At 48.7% G+C, this 23,640-nt stretch overlaps 1 protein-coding gene across 5 annotated transcripts in view; it reads left to right on the top strand.

The window, feature by feature from the left end:
* Atp9a (ATPase phospholipid transporting 9A (putative)) overlaps positions 1 to 23,640 on the top strand; it is a 122,815-nt gene that overhangs the window by 79,451 nt on the left and 19,724 nt on the right. For 4 of the 5 annotated variants that reach the window (XM_020175154.2, XM_074074984.1, XM_074074986.1 and 1 more), the window contains exons 14-18: positions 542 to 754; positions 11,582 to 11,743; positions 18,748 to 18,840; positions 20,013 to 20,096; positions 21,302 to 21,472. In XM_020175154.2, the coding sequence (XP_020030743.1) occupies positions 542 to 754; positions 11,582 to 11,743; positions 18,748 to 18,840; positions 20,013 to 20,096; positions 21,302 to 21,472 (723 nt within the window). The remainder of the gene's footprint in view (positions 1 to 541; positions 755 to 11,581; positions 11,744 to 18,747; positions 18,841 to 20,012; positions 20,097 to 21,301; positions 21,473 to 23,640) is intronic. The other variant, XM_074074985.1, reaches the window with a different exon arrangement.

Below are 23,640 nucleotides of genomic sequence, written 5' to 3'. Positions count from 1 at the left end.
CAGTTGAAAATCAAGAAGAATTCACGTGTAAAACAGTGGGACGAACCAGGATGATTTGGGCTCCTGCAGGGCAGACGTTTGGTGACACCTGAAGATATTTATGGTTTCTTGTCACAGTGAAGGATACTGTTATATGTCCTACAGGCACTGGATACCCCACAACCAAGATCCAGTCACCAGATATCAGTTAGTGCCAGGTAGAGGAGCTTTGTGCTAAACCCCCAGGACCCCATGCAGGGCAGTGGGGACCTCACTGTGACTTTCTGACAACCTTGAGACAGACTCATGCTGTCCATGGACAGAATCTCCCCCGTTCCTTAAATTGTAGTTTTCCTCTTTGTTTCGTTTTGTTTTGTTTTTTTGCAAATGTAAGCAGAACCCTGGAATCACATGTGATTTACTGCAGCATCCCTGTGGATAGCGCACACGTGCGTGTGTCGGAATGGGGAAGAAGGGTGGCTGTAGCCAAGTGTGGTTATCCCACACTTTCCAGGCCTCCCTCTCTCTGCTCATGGTCCTTTTTCTGCTCTCCTTCCCCTAGCAATCCCAGGAGCCACCAGCTCAGAAGGGTCCCACAGTCACCACCAAGGTCCGGCGGACGATGAGCAGCCGAGTGCATGAAGCTGTGAAGGCCATTGCTCTCTGCCACAACGTGACCCCGGTGTACGAGTCCGATGGCGTGACAGACCAGGCCGAGGCTGAAAAGCAGTACGAGGATTCCTGCCGCGTGTACCAGGCCTCCAGCCCAGACGAGGTAACCTGGGCAGGGGCATGGTGACAGGGCTGTGGCCTTCGTCTGCGGACGGCAGTGGAGTTCAGACACACTTCTGTTTCTTTGTCTGTCAGTATTTGAGAATTTGTCATTCCTGTTTCCTTCCCTCCTTCCCAGAAAACTTGGATTCTGATTATAGAAGCAATTTTTATTCAGTGTAGGAAATCAGAATCTCTCCAAAAATATAAAGAGGAAAATGAGTCAGTTGCAGCCACAGGACAGCCACTCTGTGGGCACTTGTGGCATCTGGCCATGTCTGGAGTGGCTCTGGGGGTGACCTCATTTCATCTTCCCAGTGTCCAAAAAGGCTTGTTGTCATCCTCACTTCAGAAGAGGAAAGACAAGGGTAGAGGGCTCAGTTATGTATTTTGGAGTTGCTGGGTTTTCTTTCTTTGTTTTTGTTTTGGGGGTGTCGTTTCTTGGAGACATGGTCTCACTATGTAGCATGTAACCCAGGAGCTGGGATTATAGGTGTAAGTCACTGTGCCTGACTGGTTTTCTTTTTTTAAAGCTTTTTAATTGTGAAATACTTTCAGACTTAGGAAAGTTTATAAAATCAGTATAAAGGCATGACCCTTTTCCTACACTCACTCACTGTTCTTTCTCAGGGTTCCCTGTCTGAGATGAAGAACCAGCTGTAGACTTGATCCTTTTTCCCCCTCACAAACAAGGGTGCTCATCAGAGTCAGGATTCCTAACCTTGATCCAGTAGATTACCTAACACAGATCTTGTCCAAATTTCGCCACTGCCCCACTAACTGGCTTGGATGAGTATTTAAGTTTGAACTCAGGGCCCTATGCTTGTGAGGCAGGAGCTCTAGAACGAGAGCCAAATCCCCAGCTCTTTTGTTTTTTAGTTATCATTCCCACTTGGTCTCAAGTTTTTGCCTGAGGCCAACCTTGGACCACAATCCTCCTACCTATGCCTCCCTTGTAGCTGGGATCACAGGCATGCAGCTCCACCTCGGCTTGCTGGTCAAGATAGGGTCTTGCTAACCCTTTGCCTGGGCTGGCCTTGAACCACAATCCTCCTGATCTCCCCATCCAGGGTAGCTGGGATTACAGGTAAAGGCCACCATGCCTGGCCACTAATTGGCTTTTTCAAATGAAAAAAAAGTTTTCTTTGGATTAGGATCCAATATGTGTTTAGTTCTGTCTTAGTTCTGGACTTGGAACCATTATTTGACTTTCCTTGGCTCTGTGACCTTGACACTGAGAAGACTCCAGTCTTCTCAGTCTGTCTGACATTTTCTGCAATGTGGTCTCCAGGCCTTGCATTTTGAGGTCTGTCCTTCTGGTGCATGCTGTTGAGAGCAGCTGATGTGGGCAGATCCTGCTCTTGGTGATAGTAACGTTGATCACTTGGTAAGGTAGAGTCCACCTTCATGATAAAATTATCCTTGTCCCTTGTTAATCTTGTGATAGCAAGGGGTACAGGGCCAGGGTTTTAATCCAGGGAGTTTGTTGTTGGAGCCTGAAGTCACAAGAACATTTTGGTAAATACCCATCCAATATCTTTTCATATTATTTTAAAATGGGACTTTTAAAACACAGATATGCTGGGATTTGTTTGTTTTGAGATAGGGTCTCTCTTTGTAGCCCCAGCTGGCGTTGACATCTCAGTCCTCCAGCCTTTGCTTCCCAAGTGCTGGGAGTGCAGGCATGTGCCAGCATGATACGGCGAGATGTGGTGAGACAGGGTTTTACAGTAGACACTTGGTGTCACAGCTGCATGCTTCCAAGGAGAGAGACCTCTGAGGAGGAAAAACTGCACCTGCTCAGGATACACAGAGTTCAGTGCTGTACTTTGGATGCTTGGTTCATTTTCCATGTAATGTAAAGACATGGTGTCTTTCATCCAGTCTCAGGTATCAGTCACCTTATCACTTCATGAAGCACATTCACTTTTACTTTGCTTTGGGGCCATTTGCTTTTGAGGAGGCAGATTCAGATTTTCACAAAATTAGGGGCAGGGAAATACTCAGCAGATCATGCACACACCTGATGGTATTGGGGAACTGACTGCAGGCTTCTCCAAAATGACTGAGCTGTGTAATGTGCATGCAGGAATTTTAAATGTTTGTTTCTGAATTATTTCTGATTTTTTTGCCATGCTTGCTTGAAACCCCATGTAGTAAATTGAAATGTAAGGCAGACTTACTGTACCACCTTTCTTGCTTAATATTTTGTCATATCTCTTTTCCAGTTTTCTTCCCTGTTATTAAAACAGTTTTGAGGATTGCTGCCTGTGTACCCTGATATCTTTAACTGTCCTGTTGCTGGAATTTTGGTTAGTCCTGATTTTTAGGACAGCAGTGTTTAAGTAAGTATTTTCAGTAAGCATCTCTACACTTAGCATTTCCAGAAATGGTGCAAGTGGACTCAGTAAGCAACAGGTATTTGTGTAGTGTAGGATGTCACATCGATGCTAAACCAGACAGCACCCCACGTCTCCAGGGGCCGGGTAAGTGAGACCCTCAGCACCAGTGTTTTGGGATCCCACCTCCATATCCAGTGACTTCTTCTCCTTGCTGTCCTCTGTGCACCTGGGACCTGGGACCCACCGTAGGGTTGTGGTGAGGCCCTTAGTAGGCAGGCAGTAAATCCTGGGGGTTCAGTTGAACCAGTATTTTTAAGGCTCACGTTATCAATTACCAGAGTGCTTCCAGAATTTTTTTGTGATACTGGGGTTTGAACTTGGCTTCATGATTATTAGTCAGGCACCCTACCACTTGAGCCACTCTGCCCCAAATTAAAAAGAAAAAAAAAAATTACGCTTCCACCAGTGCTATAAGGGTTCCCAGTTCTTTTCTCACTTTGGAGGGGCCTGAAGTCTAGCTAAAGTGCCAGTGTCAGGCCGTTGTGTGGTCAGCAGGCAGGGAGATGGCACCATAAGTGCCTTTATGGAGCCCACAGAGGAGAGGACCTGGGCCATCTCCCTGCCTGTCCTTGCTCCCTCTCTGGGACAGTGAGTTGTCACTAGGGGACTCCTCCTTACAGGGTGCGTGGTATTTGTGGGAGGCTTGAGCCATACAGCCCAGTTCATACGTGAACAGTGACATTGGAACCATGATGCTTTTTAAATGTCTCTGGGCCCTGCCTTCTGAGCCGAGGGAGGGGGAGGGAGAGAGAGAGAGGGAGATTAGGGGATGGGGAGCAAAGAGCTGCTGCTGGGCTGCCTGAACTCACACCTCCTTAACCCAGAACCTTTCGCTTCTTCTGTGGCTCACCAAGCTCAGCCTGTTGCCTGTTGTTTTCCCTATGGGAGCTGGAGTAGGACACTGTGGGATTTCAGGTGCGAGGAAGGACCGCCACCTTGGTAGTTGCTAGTTGCGACTGGGAGCAGAAGAGAGCGGAGGTGTGACGGCATTCGAATTTGAGCAAGTTACAGATGCTGGTCATCCACCCACCATGCCTGCCCGAGGCTTCCAGAACTCCTCTGGCTCTGATACCATCTCTGGGTATCCTCAGCGCCGTCCCCATTCCTCTGTGCCTGCCAACCTTTGAGATGTTTGTTTCAGGGCTGTGCACAGATTTCCATGAGGGTGACTCTTTCATGGAGCGCTTGTGTGGCTGGGTTCTTTCCTCAGAGTGCAAGGGCTTGTCCATTCACTGTATTTAGACTCACATTTGGTTTGTTTTTATAAGATTCTGAATCATGATTGAAAAAAAACACAACAAAAAGTATTTTCCTTTGGCCTTTGGTGTCTTCCCAGAGGCCAGAGTTACCTTACTGATATTTTAAGAAAGAAAATTTGTTTTTTTTTCATTGCAATCATTTCATGTCTACAGTAGATTATAGGAAAACGAAGTAGAAAAGAAGTAAGCCATAATCCAGTAAGGGTGTAGCCCTGTTAATATTTTACCAGTGAGCCTTCTGAACTATTCCAGAAGACTCGTGCTGCAAAATACCCATGTGTTTGAAGAAATGCATCTCGTATAGAAGGAGGCTAAATCTAATTCAATCAAAACCTTTCAGAAAGCCGCACCACTGTTCCCGACCCGACCCCGCAGGGTCCCCATGGTACCTTTGAAATTCAATCTCCCTCCATCCTGCGGGTCGCCAGGTTGTGGCATGCACACAGAAGCCCTATTCCTCCTACTCTGGAGCTGCCGGGTTAATTTCCACCCGGCGGCGTTGGGTTCATTTCCTGCAACAGAAGGCAGGATTTCCTAAACTTGTTTCCTGCATGCATTCTGCTCTGGAAGTCTTGAAGTGTCCTTACTCAGCTATGGATTATAGACCGTGGGCCGCTGGGCACTCCCTGCCAGGGAAGTGAAGCCCACCCATCCTTTCTAGGAGGCAGGGTAGCATTCAGGGTATGGAGTGTGTGTGTGGGGGGTGGGGATAGCCAAACTTCTAAAACACTATTTCTTGGTGGGCAAGGTCAAGGGGTGCTGTTCTTCAAGCAGCTGAAACCAACCCTGTGACTCACAGAACCTGCTTTTTATTTGTTTGGTTTTTCTGTGTGGTGTGGGGGATGATCTCAGGGCCTTGTGCACGCTGGGCAAGTGGTGTACCAGCACCAGTCCTTGGTTGGTTTTTTTGTTTTTTTTTTTTTCATTTGAACTCTGAGTCTCTTTGCTTCTTTTATTTATTTATTTTTTAAGTATTCATATGTGCATACAATGCTTGGGTAATTTCTCCCCCCTGCCCCCTCCCTTACCACCTACCCCACCCCCTCCCTCTTCCCACCACCCCCTCGATACCCGGCAGAAACTATTTTGCCCTTATCTCTAATTTTGTTGAAGAGAGAGTATAAGCCATAATAGGAAGGAACAAGGGTTTTTGCTAGTTGAGATAAGGATAGCTGTACAGGGAGATGACTTGCATTGATTTCCTGTGCATGTGTGTTACCTTCTAGGTTAATTCTTCTTGATCTACCCTTTTCTCTAGTTCCTGGTCCCCTCCTTGGTTGGTTTTTTATAGACAGGGTCTTGCTATATAACTCAGGCTGCCCTCAAACTCACTAGCCTCGCTAGTGCTGAGATTATAGGTATGCTCCGTCGTGCCTGGCTCTGTTTTAAGTGTTTACAATCATGAAGTCTTTACTACAGAAAAAGGAGCAGTTATAGATTTCAGAAGAAGTTGACACAATTCTCACCATCTAGTGATCATTCCTGTTAACGTTCTGGTGTAGATCTCAGATTCCCCTAATTTATGTGCAGATAAAATGCAGTTGCATTGAAGAGTCTCACAGGAAGGAAAGTGACTTAAATTAAGTAATATCCTTTTGAAGGTCTTGTGTTTCATATTTCTGTGGGGTTCATGTGTGTTTGTACATGTGAGCATGGGCACGCATATGCATGTGTGTGCACCTGCATGCACAGGTGTGGATATACACACTCACATGTGATGCGTGTGCACGGACACACGGGTGTGTGTATGGACAAAAACTGCGTGTCATAACTTGGTGGTGCCTTGAGCAGCTCAGTACTTTCTGATCAGTGAATCCTGAGTTCTGGGTGATGTGTCACATGTCCTACGTGGCTTCCACATGCTCCTGGCACAGCGGGAAGGCCAGGTCCCTCCTACCCTGACCCCATTGTTCTCCCCATCTATACACCAGGAGCTCCTTTCCCAGATCGCTTCCTCTGTGGCTCCACTGGTTTTATATCAAAGAATACTAACATATAATTCTTTGCACATTCTAGAATTTCTCTAACCCTTTCATTATTAAAGTACTTAAAAAATTTAAGAAACACAGTCGTACCTTCTAGATACAGCTTAGGACCTTAATTCAGCACCTCACTTTTTAAATGCCTGCCAGCAGGCGGGGCGCCACTGCAGAGCCTTCAGCAGAGGCTGACTGAGCTTTGCCACTGGGCTTGCTGTGGGTTCCTGTAGTCTCTGGAGCACAAACCAGTCATCATTTCCCCTTTTGGCTAACTTTCAGGCAAAAAGCAACCATGGTCCTGCCCCTACTCCCAGAGCAGTTGCTGGTATTTTAACTTCTTAGTTCTGACTCCATCAGTGTTGTGATATTAAGCAAATTGTCCACTGCATCCCAGTCTTCTGGGGTAAAGAGAGGTAAGCACCACCGTGCCCAGGTCTGCAGGAGATGAGCAATGATGACACAGCAGTGGCTCTGACAGTGGTAGGAAATGACCACCTGCTGAACACCTGCTCCAGAGAACAGAGGTCAGGGACTTGATGGACCCCTCCATCAGTGTACTTTATTAACTACTGCAGTGGGGTCTTGAGCAGGGCTGTGGTCATTCAGAAGGGATCAGGGACTGTCTGAGCAGGGCCAGGAAGGGTTTGAGGGCCATGGTATAACACCAGCAAATGAGCCCTCCCTGCTGCTCACTCCTCCCCAGGCCACAGGAGCGCAAAGTTCTGTCCCCAGGACTTAGATGAGCAGTCATTTCTGCATGACTAAATGTTGATGGAAATGATGCCCTTCTTGCTTTTTAAAGTATTATTTATTGAAGTCACATGAGAGAGGAGGCTGAATGTCAAGTGCGAGAAACTCCAACCCAGGAACTGCCTGTCCCACTGTGCCTGCCACTGATTCCTAAATGGGAACAGGTTGTGTGCTGTTTGCTCCACACTGTGTTAAAAACTTAGTTTTAGAAGTGATACTTTTAAATCACTTAATATCATATAAATACTAGCTTCTCAGCGGGGCACCCGTGGCTCACAACTGCAATCCTAGCTACTCGAGAAGCTGAGATTGGGATGATCAAAGTTTGAGGCCAGCCAGGCAAATAGTTGGTGAGACCCCCTCCTCCCATGTTCAAAGTAACCAGAGCAAAATGGGCTGCAGGTGTGGCTCAAGCAGGAGCGCACCTGCTTTGCAAGAGTGAAGCCCTGAGTTCAAACTTGAGTCAAAACAAAACAACAACAACAACAAAAGCTTCTCTTGACCAGGATCATATGGGGAAATAAAGGTCTCAGTTTGTACCTGGTAGTGGCTGGTGATGTGGCCTCAGTTTACCCCAGTCCCCACATGCCTGCTATACTCATGTCTGCTGCCTGCTCAACCCTGGTCAGCGGTCAGACCTGTGTTGGCTGTATTTTCTGATTAAGGAGAGGAGACGGGAGGCTGCGGATGGATCCCAATCTTGCAAGGTAGCATTAGGACAAGCTGGCTCCTCGGTGGGAGCCCAGCAGTTTCCTGTCTCTTAACACGCGTGCACTTGTGCTTGGCGTGCCCCACTTGACAGGAGTGTAAGCCTTCGCAGCGTGATCTGGCGTGTTTCTCAAGCACACTGCCCCAGTTAGGAAAGGAAGTTAATAAAACTTGCAACAGCTGGTTTATTGCTGATCCACAGATGACGAGGAAACCCTTTCATGGAAGGACCAGGCCAAGGTCTTCAGGAGGGCACTTAGGAGGGAAAGTGGGGCTCTGCCCTTGTCATCGCTTCCTTCAACCCGAGCAAAGATCCCAGCTCCCACCCTGCTTTGCTCCGGTTCACATCTCACCTAACAAGGCTTCTGTTTCTGCTGGTGCCGTGACCCCCAGAGATTCTGACCTGTCCCCCACCTCCTCTGAGACCTTGACTCAGGCTGAGAACAGTGAGGCTCAAGGCCTTGAAATCCTTCCCTGATCTGGGCTGCACAACAGTCCTTTTAATGGGAGCTTAGCATGCCAGAATAAGGAGCCTCGTGGTGGCCTCTCGGCTGGAAAGGAGGGCACCCTCAGATGTACCCTTCCTAGGAGTCTGGAGGTTTTCCATGTTCTGTGAGAAAGCCAGTCTGAATTCATATTGACTGTTTTGAAATCCAGGGTGGAAGGTGGAGGCTAATGGTCCCCACGGGGCATTTCTCTTTCAGGAAGTAGCACTTAGCCAAGGTGACACCAGCACTTGGAAGGGCTGACTGTGGCCCACAGCTTGTGGCATGTGCAGAGCTGCCCTGGTGATGGGGTGGAGCTTGGGGAGAGCCCTGATGGAGTACAGTGCTGGGGTGGGCGCACTGCCATGGGACTCCCCAGAAAGGTGACTCTCCTTACCTTCACCGCCCTCAATGGGAAAGAAATCACTAGAAAAATCGCAGGCATGTAGAATTTCTGTGCAGATGGTCCCTGACTTATGATTGACTTAGGGTTTTTTCCAGTTTTATACTGGTGCAAAAGCAGTATGCAGATAGTGGAAACCATGCTTATAAAGTTTGAATTGTGATCTCTCCCCCTTCCTAGCTACCGATGTGCAGGCTGTGATCCCCCGTGCTGGCCAGTGGCAGGGGGCGTGGTCACGAGGAGGAGCAATAGACCCCTCCCCACTGTGCTGGCGCAGGGAGGCCAGTGGGCCAGGTGTATTAAATGCATTTCCTCTCGGCGTTTTCAAGCTGGGATAGGGTGTCACAATTCCAACGGAGTTGAGCCTCCTGTGCACCCATTTCCCAGCATCTACCCTCATTGTCCCTCAACCGTCCCCAAAAACTTACCTCCTTTTCCCCCTTGAAAATTAAGCTTTATAAGAAGAAAGTAGGGGGGGCGTACTTTTTCTTTTATCTCATGTAGGCTTCTTGCCTGTGGACTTGGATTGGGATAAAATGACGACTTCCTTAGAAGCCTTTCTGTATCTGTGGCGGGAACCTGATATTTCAAAATGAAGCAAAGTTATTATGTCTGTCCAGTTCTGCAGGTCAGAGGTCTGATCCCAAAGGATAGTACTGCTCCCGCAGGCTCTGGGGACAGTCTGTCTGTTCCTTCCTTTTCCATGTTCTCCAGGCTGTCCACATTCTTTGCCTATTGATGTCTCCTTCCTCTATCTTCAGAGTCTCTAACTTGCCACAGCCCAAAAAGGTTCCCCTTGAGGACTGGTGTGGCTGTGGCTTTCCTGAGACACCTGGGATAATCTCCTCAGTTTAAGATTCTTCCTCATTTTTTTTTTTTTTCTTGATGGTACTGGGAGTTTGAACTCAGGGCTTTGCGCTTGCTGTGCCAGTGCTCTACCACTTGAGCTATGCCCCCAGCCCTTTTTGCTTTAGTTATTTTTCAAGTAGGGGTTCCCACTTTTTGCCCAGGCTGGCTTCAGATCACAATTGCCCCATCACATCTGGTCTGTTTGTTGAGATGGATGGGGTCTGCTAACTTTTTGCCTGGGCTGGCCTTGAACCTTGATCTCTCCTGATAACTGGGATTACAGGCATGATCCACCATACCCTCCCAGGTTCTTACTCTTAATCCCATCCGCAAAGTCCACTTTACCAGAGAGATGACATAATCCCAGGCTCTAGGTTGTGGACCTCTTTGGGAGACATTCTTTTGCCTTCGTCATTTCCCCTCATCTTTCTGATGGTGATAGGGGTTGGGCCGTGCCCACAGAGGATGTGTTAAGTGTACACACCTTCTTGCAGGTCTGTGTGGTTCAGGAAGGGGCATCTGGCTGATCCAGCATTGGTGCTATCCCTTGGGCCTCTTAACCAGGGTCAGCTAGACCTGGGAGTAGATTCTGTCTCTGCCTGACTCTGCAGTTTCAGTGTCTGTCCCTCACATGGAGCTGTGAGGGACATCTCATTCCTACCTCTGAGGAGTGAGGAGGACCCTGCCCCTCAGTCCATCTGGACGGGACAGGCTCTTCATGCTGGCTCATGCTAGTGGCCTCCCTTCTGCATGGTAGGGGCAAAGGGACTGTCTGGCTCCCCTTCCCTGTCCTCACGTTTCCTTTCTGCCTCTCCTATTTCCATCTTTTCCTGGAGACCCAGGCTGCGCCCTCTGCAAACATCTCTCCTCCATGAACTTTTAAGACATGCAAACTGGTTGCTTACATTGAAGTCAGGAGAGCCTAGGGACTAGTCCAGACTTCTGGTTTTTCCTGAGGAACTGGAAGCTCTGGTCAGCAGGGTGAGTTCCTACAGGGCATTTCCCTCTACCAGAGCGTCATGGAGGCTGCCCCTTCAGGTGGGGGCGTGGGTTCCCTTTTGCCATAGTCCCCAGCTGGCTGTCTTCACCCATTTCCCTGGCCATTCTGACCCATTTCTTAGAGTTCAAAGCTGTGTGCCTCTGATCTGAAGTGTAACAGGCCTGGACGAGGCTGTGAGAAGGTTTCTACTACAGACCTAAATGATTGTTCTGGAAACGCAATGTCTTGGTGGGTGAACTTTGCCCCAGGCAGATCCCAGTGCCCCTGCCCCTTCCTTGGGCAACTCCACTAACTTCTCTGAGCCTCTATTTCCCTGCTCAGGTAGAGCAGTCTTCTCAGCTTTGGCACTTGAAGTTAAGGCTGGAGGGTTCTTTGTTGCAGTAGCTGTTCTGGGCAGTGTAGGATGTCTCTTAATAGTGACTCTGTCTGCTGTTCACTTGATGCAGATGGTACCCCTTCCTAGTTGTGACAATCACAAATGCCCCTGACATGTGTAAGTTCCCCAAGGGAACAATGGTCTGTTGAGGACCAGTGTCCGTTCTCCCCCAGTGGAGTCTGCGTGAGGCTGAGGAGAGCCCGCTGGTGAAGCATCCAGAGCGTCCTGTCTCTGTGGATTGGGGGCTTGGTGCAGATTCTTCCAGAAGTGGTTGGGATAGCGCAGCCCCTGCCACACATGACTGTCCTCTCTGCCATGCCTGTGGTGTGTAGACCGCTTTGGAGCTTGAAAGACCAGATGAATTACATTCTAGAGGGGCCGCTGTTGTCTGTGGCCGTACCACCCTGAACGCACCCGATCTCGTCTGACCTCAGAAGCTAAGCAGGGTCGGGCCCTGTTAGTACTTGGACCGGAGGGGCCCCTGTGAGTATGGACATGCTCATAGGTGGAAGTGCCGCCAGTGTCACAGGTGGGACCACCACCTGCCTCTGCCTCCTCTTCTGCCTTGGTGTTCCTGTGCCTGTCTGTGTGTCTGACCTCTAGTCCGGTGTTTTGCTTAGGTGGCTCTGGTGCAGTGGACGGAAAGTGTGGGCTTAACCCTGGTGGGGCGAGACCAGTCCTCCATGCAGCTGAGGACCCCTGGTGGCCAGATCCTGAATTTCACCATCCTGCAGATCTTCCCCTTCACCTACGAGAGCAAGCGTATGGGTGTCATCGTGCGGGTGAGTCGCAGCCAACCTGTTCCTTTCCAACCCTCTTCATGGTGTCTGTCACTCAGACTGCAAGGGGACTAATCCCTGAGTGACAAGGACATGAGTTCTTCCAGTAGGCAGATCCCAGATGGGCAGTCAGTGTATGGTGAGCCTGTGTGCACCAAAGTTCTAATGAAGGAGGGTGGGCAGTCTTAGTAGCATGTTTAACTGTGTGTTTGTCTGTCTGTAGGTCTGTGTATATTTTTTGCTCTGTTAGGCATTGAACTCAAGGCCTTGTGCATGCTAGGCAAGCTGTCTCTCTAGCCCCCATATTTTTTATTGAGATAAGAGTCACATAATATAAAATAACCATTTTAAAGTGAACGGTTCAATGGCCCTCTGCCAAGTTTCAAGACAGACTATCACTTCAAGAGAAAACCCTGCACCTGTACTCCAGCTCCCAGCAACCACGTCTGCCTTCTGTCCCCACGGTTTTACGTCTCCTACACACTTCTTATAAAATGAAGTTGTTAAGTGACTTTGTTTCTGACTTCTTTACCTTAGCATGCTTTCAAGGTTCACCCATGTCATAGTGTCAGTGTTCCATTCAGCATTTCACTAGTATTTCATTCTTTTTATGGCTGACCAGTATTCCATTGTTTGCATATACAGGTTGAGTATCCCTTATTCAAAATGCCTGAGACCAGAAGTGGTGTTTGGATTTAGGAATGTTTTTGGATTTTAAGATGTTTGCATGTACCCAGTGAGCTATCTTGGGGATGATACCCAAATCCAAACCCAAAATTTTTTCATGTTTCGTGTACACATTCTGCCGTATTTTTAGTGTGCTTGCATTTTGGTCATAACTTGTCACTTGAGGTTGGGGGTGGAGTTTTCCACTTGTGGCATCACAGTGGCTCTCAACGTTTTGAGGTTTGGAGTTCAGATTGGAGTGCTCATCTTGAACCACCATCTCTGTCCCCATTGGTGGACATTTGTGTCATTTCCACCTGTTAGCTCTGGCGAACAGTACTGCTGTGAACTTTCATGGACACAGGTCTGATGGCCGCTTTTAGTTCTGTGGGGCACACGCGTAGGAGGGGACTGTGGAGTCCTTTGGGTCCTTGACTGCCTCTCACCTTACTCCCAGTTTCTTCACATGTCACCAACACTTGGTATACTTCATGTCTTTGATCCTGCCATCTTTGTAGTATGAAGTTGTTTTCAGTTACGGTTTTGATTTGCATTTCCTACTGACTAGTGATATTGTGTAGCTTTTTGTATGTTTGAGGCCATTGGTGTATCCTTTATGGGGAAATGTCTGTTCAAGTCCTTTGCCATTTTTTTTTTTTTTTTGAAGATAGGGTCTTGCTGTGTAGCCCAGGCTGGTCTCAAACTCCGTTCTCTTGCCTATGCCTCCCGAGTGCTGCAGTGACATTTTCACACACATTCTTTGCCTGTTTTCTAACTGGGTTGTCTTTTTGATGCTGAGTTGTAAGCGTTCTTTATTTACTCTGGATACTAGTCCTTTATCCGGCATATGATTTGCACATCTCTCCTTCTGTAGATGGCCTTTTTTGTTGTTGTTGTTTTGGTACTGGGACTTGAGCTCAGGGTCTTCCACTTGCTGAGTGGGCGCTCTCCCGTTTGAACCACGCCCTGGCCCAGTCTTTTCACTTTGTTGACAATGTCCTTGATACACCAGGTTTCCAGTTTTGATGAAGTCCAGGTTTCCTGTTCTTGTTGTTTCTCTTGACTTGGGCATCATGTCTAAGAATCCATTTCTAGCTCCAGTTTATGAGGGTGCACCTGTATGTTTTCCTCTGAGTTTTGCGATTTTAGTGTATGAGGTCACTAATCCATTTTGAGTTCACCTTTACACGTGAGGTGAGGTACAGGTTCAACTTTGTTCTTTGGCGTGTGGATATCCTGTTGTTCCAGAGTCATTCATTGAAGACACTATGATTTCCTCTTTGACTGTTCTTGCCACCCTGTTTTAATTAAATATTAAATTTTTTTTTTTACCATCATTAAGTTAGGGGAAAGTAGTGATCCCTCAGCAGCATCATTTTGCCGTAATTAAAATTTTTCAGACTTTCTTCTTTTATCTATTTTTTTGTTTTGTTTTGTTTTGGCAGTCCTGGGGTTTGAACTCAGGGTCTTATACTTGGTAGGCAGGCACTCTACCACTGAGCCACTCTACCAGCTCTTCTTTTATTTTTTTGAAACTTTTATTGACAAGCAGCTATCAAAGAATATATTTTCTATTTATTTATTTTTCTATGCATGTATCTATTTTTTTACTTTTTGCAGTACTGGGGTTTGAACTCAGGGCTTCATGCTTCCCAGGCAGGCGTTCTACTGCTTGAGCCACTCTGCCAGTCCCCAAAGGATATTTAAAAAACAAAACAAAACAAAACAGCTCCCAGCTTTTTCTCACCCTCTTAGACTTTCAGTGGCTCTTAAGACTTTCAGTGGCCGCCTTCTTGAACATGTCAGTTGTGGTGTTGGACCCTGAGGGAGCTGGGGGCAGGAAGAGGTGGTTCTGTCATGGCTTCGGAATGGCGGAGGGCCGATAGACTAGTCATGATGGTAACAGCTAAATGGGGCCTTATGGGCCAGTGGCTGTTCTAAGTGGTTTGTGCAGGTGATCTCCTGTGATTCTCACCATTAACCAGATAGGTGGGTACCATTTATGATTAACATTGACAGAGGAAATTGAGGGATAGGGAGACCTATCCATGTTCACACAGCCAGGGATTTGCCAGACTGTCTGGCTCTCTAGTAAACGCTCCTTACCTCTAGGACCTGGGGTTTTGGTGTTGACAGACAGGGCACCTGCTGGGGTAAGGCATAACTTCTGCATTGCTCTGTAACATTTTCCTACATTTAGTGACTTAAAACAACATTGTTCGAGCTAGGCACCAGTGGCTTATGCCTGTAATTCTAGCTACTTAATAGGCTGAGATCAGGAGGATCGTGTCAGCCCAGACAAACAGTTCACCAGGCCTCCATCCCCAAAACAACCAGAGCAAAATGGACTGGAGGTGTGGCTCAAGTGATAGAGTACCTGCTTTGTAAGACCAAAACTCTGAGTTCAAACCCCAGTCCCACCAAAAAAAACCCAAAAAACCCCCCAATGTTTGTATTATCTGACACTTTCTGGGTCCCAGATTAGCTTGGTGGGGTCCTCTGGCTCTGGGTTTCTCAAGCTAGAATCAGGTTTGTTGCCAGGGGCTGCTGTTGCTAAGTTCTCCTGGGGCTGGATCCAGGGCAGGTGTGTTCAGTTCCCTGGGCTGTTGGAGCAAGGGCCTTCATTCTTTACTGGCTGCTGGCCAGAGGCTTCAGAGACCTCTTGCAGAGGTCTGACCCTTCTGCAAGGGGAGTGGCTGACACCAGGGCAGGAATGGCGGGGGGTGGGAGGGAGTATGTACTGAAGGCCCAGTGAGATGCAGTGTGAGCAGCCTTCAAGAGTCCCATTTGAAGGACTTTTTCTAATCCATGTGCCAGTAGGGACTTTCCAACTGCAGGACCCGTGCCATTGGCAATTTCCAAAGGGAGAGGAAGCTTTTCCTCCCACACAGCTGCTGCTTTTCCCACGGGTCCACACCTGGCCTGAGTGTGACTCCTAAATAGAATCTTGAGCATACAGCTGAGGTCATGGTTATCAGCGACATCCATCGTGTGTGTGTGTGTGTGTGTGTGTGTGTGTTTCCTAGGGAGTTAGAGAAACCATCTCCTAAAGGGCCACTCCAATTTTATCGCAGCGTTTATTTTTCAAGTTCTGGGACCGTGGACTCTGCTGAGATCATCATTCGACAGTCCCCCACACTGTCCTGTTTAGAATAAGTGAGCCACACACCCCAGCCTTCATTTAGCTCTGAAGGACTCTCTTCCCAGACACAGGTTGTATTTTGTTACAGTGGCTCCTATGTCGTCCCACAGCAGAAGACAGGGGCTCTGGACAAGTCCGCTTTTGCTTACAAGTAGCACACTGCTGCCTAGATCATTTTTAAAAAGTAAGCATTCACAGTTAAAGTACTTGGAACAAATAAATATGTGAAGAAGAGAATCAGAACTAATCATCTCCGTCTCTGTCACCAAAGACAGCCATTGTACCTTGTGAGGGGAGTTCTGCTCAGTCTTTTTTTCTGATCATTTATGGGTGTAAATATCCACATGAGTTTTTGTAAAATTGATCTCAAACTTAGCATGGAGCTAAGCTTTCCCTCCCTGCATGGAGCCACATATACACATCTATGTGCATATATGGTGGAAATTGTCTTAAGTTATTAAAATGTGGCATTAATGGTTTGTTGTTTCGGTACTGGGGATAGAAGCCAAGACCTTGTATATTCTAGGCAAGGGATCTACCACGGAGCTACATCCCTGGCTCAGTTTTAATGATTTTAATGTGTGCATGGTGGAATATACCCCATTTTGTTCATTTCTCTCCTTCTGGATGCTTAGGCTGTTTCTCACTTGACTACTAAAGTTAACACTGTGACCATCCCCCTTTGCAAGGCTTTCTTTAGTGAACTACTTAGTATGCTGATTTTCCCTTTTTTTTGCCTGTCTCCCTGTCTTTGGTTTGGATGGTGGAAATAAGGGCTTTGGGACCAGTTCTACACTTGGTACAAATCTCATTACACTTCAGCACAGCAGTGCTCTTCCTGGGGCACTGGAAAATGGAGACATTTGTGGTTGTCACAAACTCAGGTGGGGGCTGCTACTGGCATGTGGCAGGCATGCAGAGACCAGGGTGCTGCTCTATATCCTATAATGAATGATGACAAAGAATGATCTGGTCCCACTTGCTAGTTGTGCTGTGCAGGCTAAGAATGCCCGTTCTCTTGTGTTCTTCCAACCTGCCTGTTGTGTGCAAAAGATGTCCCTTTACCTGAGTTGGGGAGGTTTTAGTTGAGGTGCAAACCTTTTCTTCACTTGCTTTAGCTAAAGGCTGTTGAGTTATTGCTCTACTCTGGCCTATCTGTTTAAACTGGCCTTTTGCACGGAGTGAGCTCAAGCACAGTACTTAGCTGCTTTCTGTAACAATCCATGAGGTCTTTTCTTGCCTATTTCCCTGCCTTCTGAGCAGTCAGGTGAGTTAGAGAAGCTAGTTTCTCTGGGACTTGTGCACATGTCTTTCTGAAGGAAGAGCGTGTCTCCTGCTGGTGTTCTGTGGTGTTCAAGATGTTCCAAGGCCCTCCTCTTCTCCACCTGGGATGGAGAAGTTGGATCACTGGTAGAAATCCCACCACTGTCATTGAATTAATGGGGCCTTTGTACAGGTGCCAGATGCAGAGCACAGTGGGGCAAGATGAGGCACCATAATCACAGAGCACGACCAGCCGATCTCTGTGAATTTTAGCGTGACCTAGCCATAACATGGGAACGAAGTAAACTCGGGATGAACCGGGGAGAGGAAGTGACTCGCCGAGGAGATAGTGGGTGCAGTGTTTATGTTGGACAGAACTCCTGAACTTGCTGGAGCCCCTTGGCAGCAAAGGAAGCCAGAGCAAGCGGTGTTTCCTGGTGTCAGGCACCATTTGGGGGAAGGGGAAAGGAGAAAAAGTTCCAGGCTTTAATGGTGAGACCCTGGCTGTCTGCAGCCTGAGTCACAGGTGCCTCTTCTTGGCTTGGGTATGCTGTTATGAGTCAGCGTGTGGGTCTGAAAGATGTTGGTGATAGGAAGGTGTTCATGGTTGTTTTAAAAGAGGAAACCGTACTGCTAGTTTGCCTTGGAGTATCTAATCCATATGCAACTAGACTTTGTAAGTTTAAGCACCAGGTGTTGATGGCTCTGCCTAGGCACCTTGCCTTCTTTTTGGCCTCCATCTCCTCAAGTATCTGCAAGGAAGGCATGGGAAGAGAACAGCAATCACCACCGTTTCTCAAAGCCTGGGTTCCTCAGTCTTGCATTGTTGACATGTGGGGCACCTTCGGATGTGGTCATCCTGGGCACCGTAAAATGAATATAGCAGCATTCCTGGCCTCTTCCTCCTACGTGCCTGACATCCACCCTTGGTGCTGTAACAACCAACAGTGTTCCCAGCCATGGTCAAATGTACCCCTAGGAGGCAAAAGTGCCCCCACTGAGAACACAGAGCTAAGCCTTGTTCTCCACATATAGCACAGCAGAGGGACTTAAGTTACTGCCATCAGGAACATCACCATCAAAGGGCACTGCCTGTGCGTGGCCTTGTGCCACCTGCTGTATGCGCCATATCTTGCTTCAACCACAGCCATCTGTGCAGTAGAGATTCTTAGCACTGCTGTGGAGGTGAGGAAAGTGAGGCGCAGAGAGGAGACGTAGCTTGCCAGGGGCACACGGCTAGGAGCTGGTGTCAGGTCACACTTTAATTTGATGCCTGTGTACGGTGCTATTTGCAGAAACTCTGGTTGGGGCAACTGGAAATCTGGGCAGTTTGCTCTGTAGGTCGGTTCTCCCACACAGGGGTCTAGAATCACCTAATCAGTGGTTCTCATTGGAAATGGTTTGGCCCTCAGGAGACATTTACCAATGTCTGGAGATATCTTTGGTCATCACCGTGGGCTGCTCCTGGCATCTAGTAGGTAGAGGCCCGGGGTGCCATGCAGCCTCTTACAAGGCCCCACCACAGAGGATGATCAAGCCCCAAAAGTTGATGGTGTGGTGGAGGAGCCAGGTCTAGACCCCTGTCTTCCCTGTTGTTTAGGTGGTGATGCTGGACTTTGTGTGTACATTTAAAACAATCGGGTTGCGTGGGAGCCCATTCCAGTTGGAATAGAAATGACTTTAAAAACAAAAGTCTTAGCTCTTTGTGATCTTGCTTTTATCATTTAATAATTTTCCAGATGCTTTGAGTTCTCTTCTACTTTCTGTGCCCTTTGCCTCACAGTGAGGCCCCCTTCTTGCTTTTTATCTTTGGCCAAGTGTAAAAACATTGGCGCCTGCTGGGTGCACTTTGTACGCCATCTGTGGTGGGAAGCGGGCATCAGAGCGGAGGAGGGCCTTCCCTTTGCTTATTCATTCCTTCCGGCCTTCCCTTTAGGATGAATCCACTGGAGAAATCACATTTTACATGAAGGGGGCAGATGTCGTCATGGCTGGCATCGTGCAGTACAATGACTGGCTGGAGGAAGAGGTGAGCCTGACTCAGGGAGTTGGAATGGGGGTTGGGGGTGTGTTCTGAAGAGGCTGTGCCACGCATGGTATAGTAAGTGGGTCTCTGTCATCATGACCTGTGGCTGTGTTACCAACTATCCCAAAAATGAGCTGCTTTAAACAACACGCCTTATTTCTCAGGGTTTCTGTGGGGGGGCAGGTGCGGCTAAGTTGGGGTCTCTCCTTTAGGGCCTTCTGAATGTCACAGTCAGAATGTTGGGTGGCTGCATCTCATCTGAAGACTCGCCTGTGGCAGGGTCTGCTCCCAACCCCTCTGGGTACTCCAGGGCAGCATTCAGTTTTCAGGGCTGTGCGGCTGAGAGCTTCATTGCTGGCTGTTGGCTGGAGGCCACACCTCCTCCATGCCATGTGGGCCTCTTCTTGGGCTGTGTACAACCTGGCAATTGACATCAAGGCAGCAGGGGAGGGCAAGCAGGATGGAAATCGCTGGCTTTGGTAGCCTAATTCTGGAAGTGACCAGCTCACAGTGGGGAGCGGGGCAGGGGGTGGTTGTGCAAGGAGTTTCAGGCATTTGAGATAACTGGAGGCCACAAGTCCCAGTGTGTGACACAAACCATTGGCCAGGAGGGAGGATTGCTCATATTTACCTGGCCGTTTTTGCCTTATCACTCAGCTCCAAGAGGAGAATTCATATTCTACTTCGAACATGGGGGCTGCAAACCAAGTGCCTTGTAGGACCAGGCAGGGGACACAGCTGTGTGACACAGTCCTGGGGTGTTTTTCTGACAGGCAAACCCCTGGCTTGTTAAAGTCACTCCACACCTGTGTTTTGGAGTACCGTTGAGTACTCATCTCCTGGGCTGTGGGCATCTGAAAAGTATACCGGCTTTTGTCAGCTACTATTTTCCACCCAGCTCGTCAGCCATTTTTGTGTGTGAAATCTTGCAACTTTGACTTAGATTTCAGATCATCTCCTGCACTAGGCAGGGCTCCCTGGCTGCACCTCAGCACCTTCCACATAAAAGCCTGACTTCGGGGACAGGAGCTTAAGGGGAAAGCAGTTTTCTGTCTTCCCTTGTCCCCTGGGAAGGGGCCTGTGCACTTCAGTGTCCAGTCCCTGGACAGCAGGGGTCAAGAGTCTTGGGGCCAGAGCCTCAGTGTGACTCCTGCTGATCCTGGTCTGCTTTGCAGTGTGGCAACATGGCCCGAGAAGGGCTACGGGTACTAGTGGTGGCAAAGAAGTCTCTAGCAGAGGAACAGTACCAGGACTTCGAGGTAAGTTGTCTGTCATTCTCGTCATTCTTGTAGCCATGCCCACCTCCCCAGCCATGTCTCCTATGGGAGCCTTCTTGCTCTTTCCACACTAGCTGTGCTGACGTCAGTGTTTCTGAGTGCACCAGCTTCTCTGTTGTTGAGGGGCCTTTGCACTTGCTGTTCTCTCCTCCTGGAACTCACTTGCCCCCTCCCTACCTTCAAATTCTACCTCTTCTATGAAGTCTTCCTGGATCACCTGTCATGTTCTACCCATCACACTCATCACCATCTCTAAAGTCCTTGTTTGTATTTTTAACACATATCTCACCCATCTCTTCTGTGGAATAAGATCTTTTTGAAGGCAGGGACTTGGTCGGTCTGGTTTGCACATGTGTCCCTTTGCTCAAGAAAGCCCTGGGCAGATGGTACACCTTCTGGGAAATTTGGACTGCATTCCCCTCTTAGAGCCCGATTGTTCTAAGCTATAAAATGCTGGAGTTGAGTGAGGTCCCCTCTTGTCTTCTCTTGTCCCATAGACTGAACCCCCAACAAAAGATCTGACTCACTGCCCTAACCCCAAGTGTCTGGCCCAAGGCTGATGGGCATGAGTGCAGAGAGGGGCCAGGTCTTGGGGACAGGCTTCTTGGAGGGTCCTCGCCCTGTTCCACAGGGTAACTGACTTGGGTCTGTCTGTGATGTGTTTGTGTCTTTGTGAGCCTGATTTAACTGTGGTTCTTCCCCTGAGATAAGTGTCATCTGCAGCTAAGGGTTATGAGCCCCTTGAGGGGATTTTTGCTTTTCTCCCAGGTTTGATGACAAACCTGAGAAAGGTTAGGTTGGGTCGATGGTCTTCAGAAGTGAGGCTCGACGTTAGAAACAGTTATGATTGCAAAGCACATGCTATGTGCAGGGGGACCTACTGCGCTCTGAGATCTTGGGTTGTTCTCATTCTCAACACAACCCAGGGAGGTTGGAGCTGTTACTGTGAATTTGTGGATGAGCAAATGCTGCTCAGAGAGGCTAAGTGACTTTCTGGCCAGCCCCCAGCAGGTGAGTGGAGAGTGAAGGGAGGAGCCCAGGTCTGGCCAACTCCGTGTCTGGACCGATGAGCTCAGGAGGCTAAAGCCCATCTGCTGGGGTCCCTCGGCCTGTGCGGTGGGATTCACAGAGCTGGCCCTACCTCTCCCAACCTAAGTGGTGATTGACATGTCCCTGGTGTACCCCAGGCCCGCTATGTCCAGGCCAAGCTGAGCGTGTATGACCGCTCCCTCAAAGTGGCCACCGTGATCGAGAGCCTGGAGATGGAGATGGAGCTGCTGTGCCTAACAGGCGTGGAGGACCAGCTGCAGGCAGACGTGCGGCCCACGCTGGAGACACTGCGCAATGCCGGCATCAAGGTAGATTGGCTGGTTAACGCAGAGAAACTAAAGCAGATACCTTAAAGCAACTGAGGCCAATAGGAAAAGGGGACCAGGAACTAGAGAAAAGGTTAGATCAAAAAGAATTAACCTAGAAGGTAACACCCACGCACAGGAAATCAATGTGAGTCAATGCCCTGTATAGCTATCCTTATCTCAACCAGCAAAACCCCTTGTTCCTTCCTATTATTGCTTATACTCTCTCTACAACAAAATTAGAGATAAGGGCAAAATAGTTTCTGCTGGGTATTGAGGGGGGGAGCGGGAGGGGGTGGAGTGGGTGGTAAGGGAGGGGGTGGGGGCAGGGGGGAGAAATGAACCAAGCCTTGTATGCACATATGAATAATAAAAGAAAAATGAAAAAAAAAAAAAAAAAAAAAAAAAGGAGCTTCCTGGGCTGTCAGTGTGGCTCAAGTGGTAGAATGCCTGCTTAGCCTGTGTTCAAATCCTAGTACTACCAGCAATAAATAAATAAATAGATACAAAATAATAATGGAGCTTCCAGGCCAAACTCAAAAAAAAAAAAAAAAAGGTAGATTGGCTGGGACAGGGCGCTTCTGCACAGCACAGCACAGCACAGAACTGCTGCAGGGAAAAGTTAGGGTGGAATAAGCACGAGGGTCCAGAGCGCACCTCCAGGACAGGTGACCACCATTATTTCTGTCCTTGCAGCCCTGACTTTGGAAGACCTCCTGTGTGCTGTTTGCTTTTCCTGGCTGCCTCCCTAATTTGCTGGGCTCCCTGAAGGCTGGGGCTACGCATGTGTTCTGGTCACCCAATGTCACTTGGTGTCCAGCATGATGGGCTACACTTTATATTCTAGTCCAGGTACTAGGCAGTGCTGAGGGTCTCTTGGTCTGGGCAAGTGAGGCCGGGACCAACCACCCAACAGAGGCCTTGGAGCTAACAGACTGCAGTCTTCCCATTGCCTTGTTGCCATCTTGGGGGGGATACCCAGTAGTTAAATCTCCCTCCTTCCCTGCCTCCCTCCCTTTCTCCCTTCCTCCCTCCTTCCCTCCTTCCCTCTCTCCCCAGGGCCCTACACTTGAGTCACTCCGCAGCCCGGGTTTGTGTTGGTTGTTTTTTGAGATACAGTCTCGTGAATTATTTGTCCAGGTTGGCTTTGAACCTCGATCCTCCTGATCTCTGTCTCCTGAGTAGCTAGGATTACAGACGTGGCTACGGCACCCTACTTGCTGTTTTTTATGCGACTGGCAGTGCAGGTTTGTTAAGAGCAGTGTCCGCACACACACAACATTATTATTTTACTGTGATATTAAATTTACTACGAGTTCACTATGAGATAGGAGTGTTTCAGCTCCACACTGTAATCATCCCAGGCCACTGCCTGTCACTGAACAGGGTGTCATGTTGTGGCCCAGGCTGTATTTGCAAACTCAGTGCTCAAAGCGCCTGAAGACCCCCGTTTGCCACCCTCCTTGGCCCACAAGCAGCTAGGGCTGTGACTTGGGGGTCACCGAAGAGTTCTAACAAAACCAGTAATAGCCTGTGAACTCCAGGTGGCATCCAGGCCCATGGCGACTCAGGTGGTGTACATTTGTTTCCTGTGGACCAGGTCTTGATGTGCACCTCCACTCCCAGGGCCACATCACAAGGAACATGCCAGCAGGATCCTGTGTTTGGAGTGCTGTGGCAGGAGGTCTGTTTATGTGTGCTGTGGCATTTAAGGGGGCGCTGGCAGTTTTGATGCAGTCCTGCTCGGCGTCCAGCTGTGCTTAGGCCTCTCCCCTCCTTGGCCCTCTCAGCCTGTCCTAGCCCAGGAACACGTGTTTTGTTTACACAGTGTAGACAGGACATCTCTGCCCAGCACCCCTGTAGGATGTGAGGGAGGGGAGTGGGGCCAGGGCTGTGTAGCTCTAGAAAGGTCTAAGATGCTATGTTTCACAGGCCTGGGAGGTGATAGGTCTCAATCATTTTCTACTTGGCCTTTTTGACAGATGCAGAAACATAGGTGAGGGAGATGGTCACACTCCCCAGGCGCTCACCCTGGGAAGTGGCACAGCTGACACTAGAACTGTGGTGTGGGAACATGTGTCCCCATGTTTCCCCCATGAGACACACTGGCTGCATGGCACTCTTCATAACTCTGTCCATGGCTTTTCAGAACATGAGCCTCCCAGCTTATT

The sequence above is a fragment of the Castor canadensis genome, chromosome 5 (assembly GCF_047511655.1).
Source record: "Castor canadensis chromosome 5, mCasCan1.hap1v2, whole genome shotgun sequence".
NCBI classification, from domain to species: domain Eukaryota; kingdom Metazoa; phylum Chordata; class Mammalia; order Rodentia; family Castoridae; genus Castor; species Castor canadensis.
This window is presented reverse-complemented; position numbering and strand designations above follow the sequence as displayed.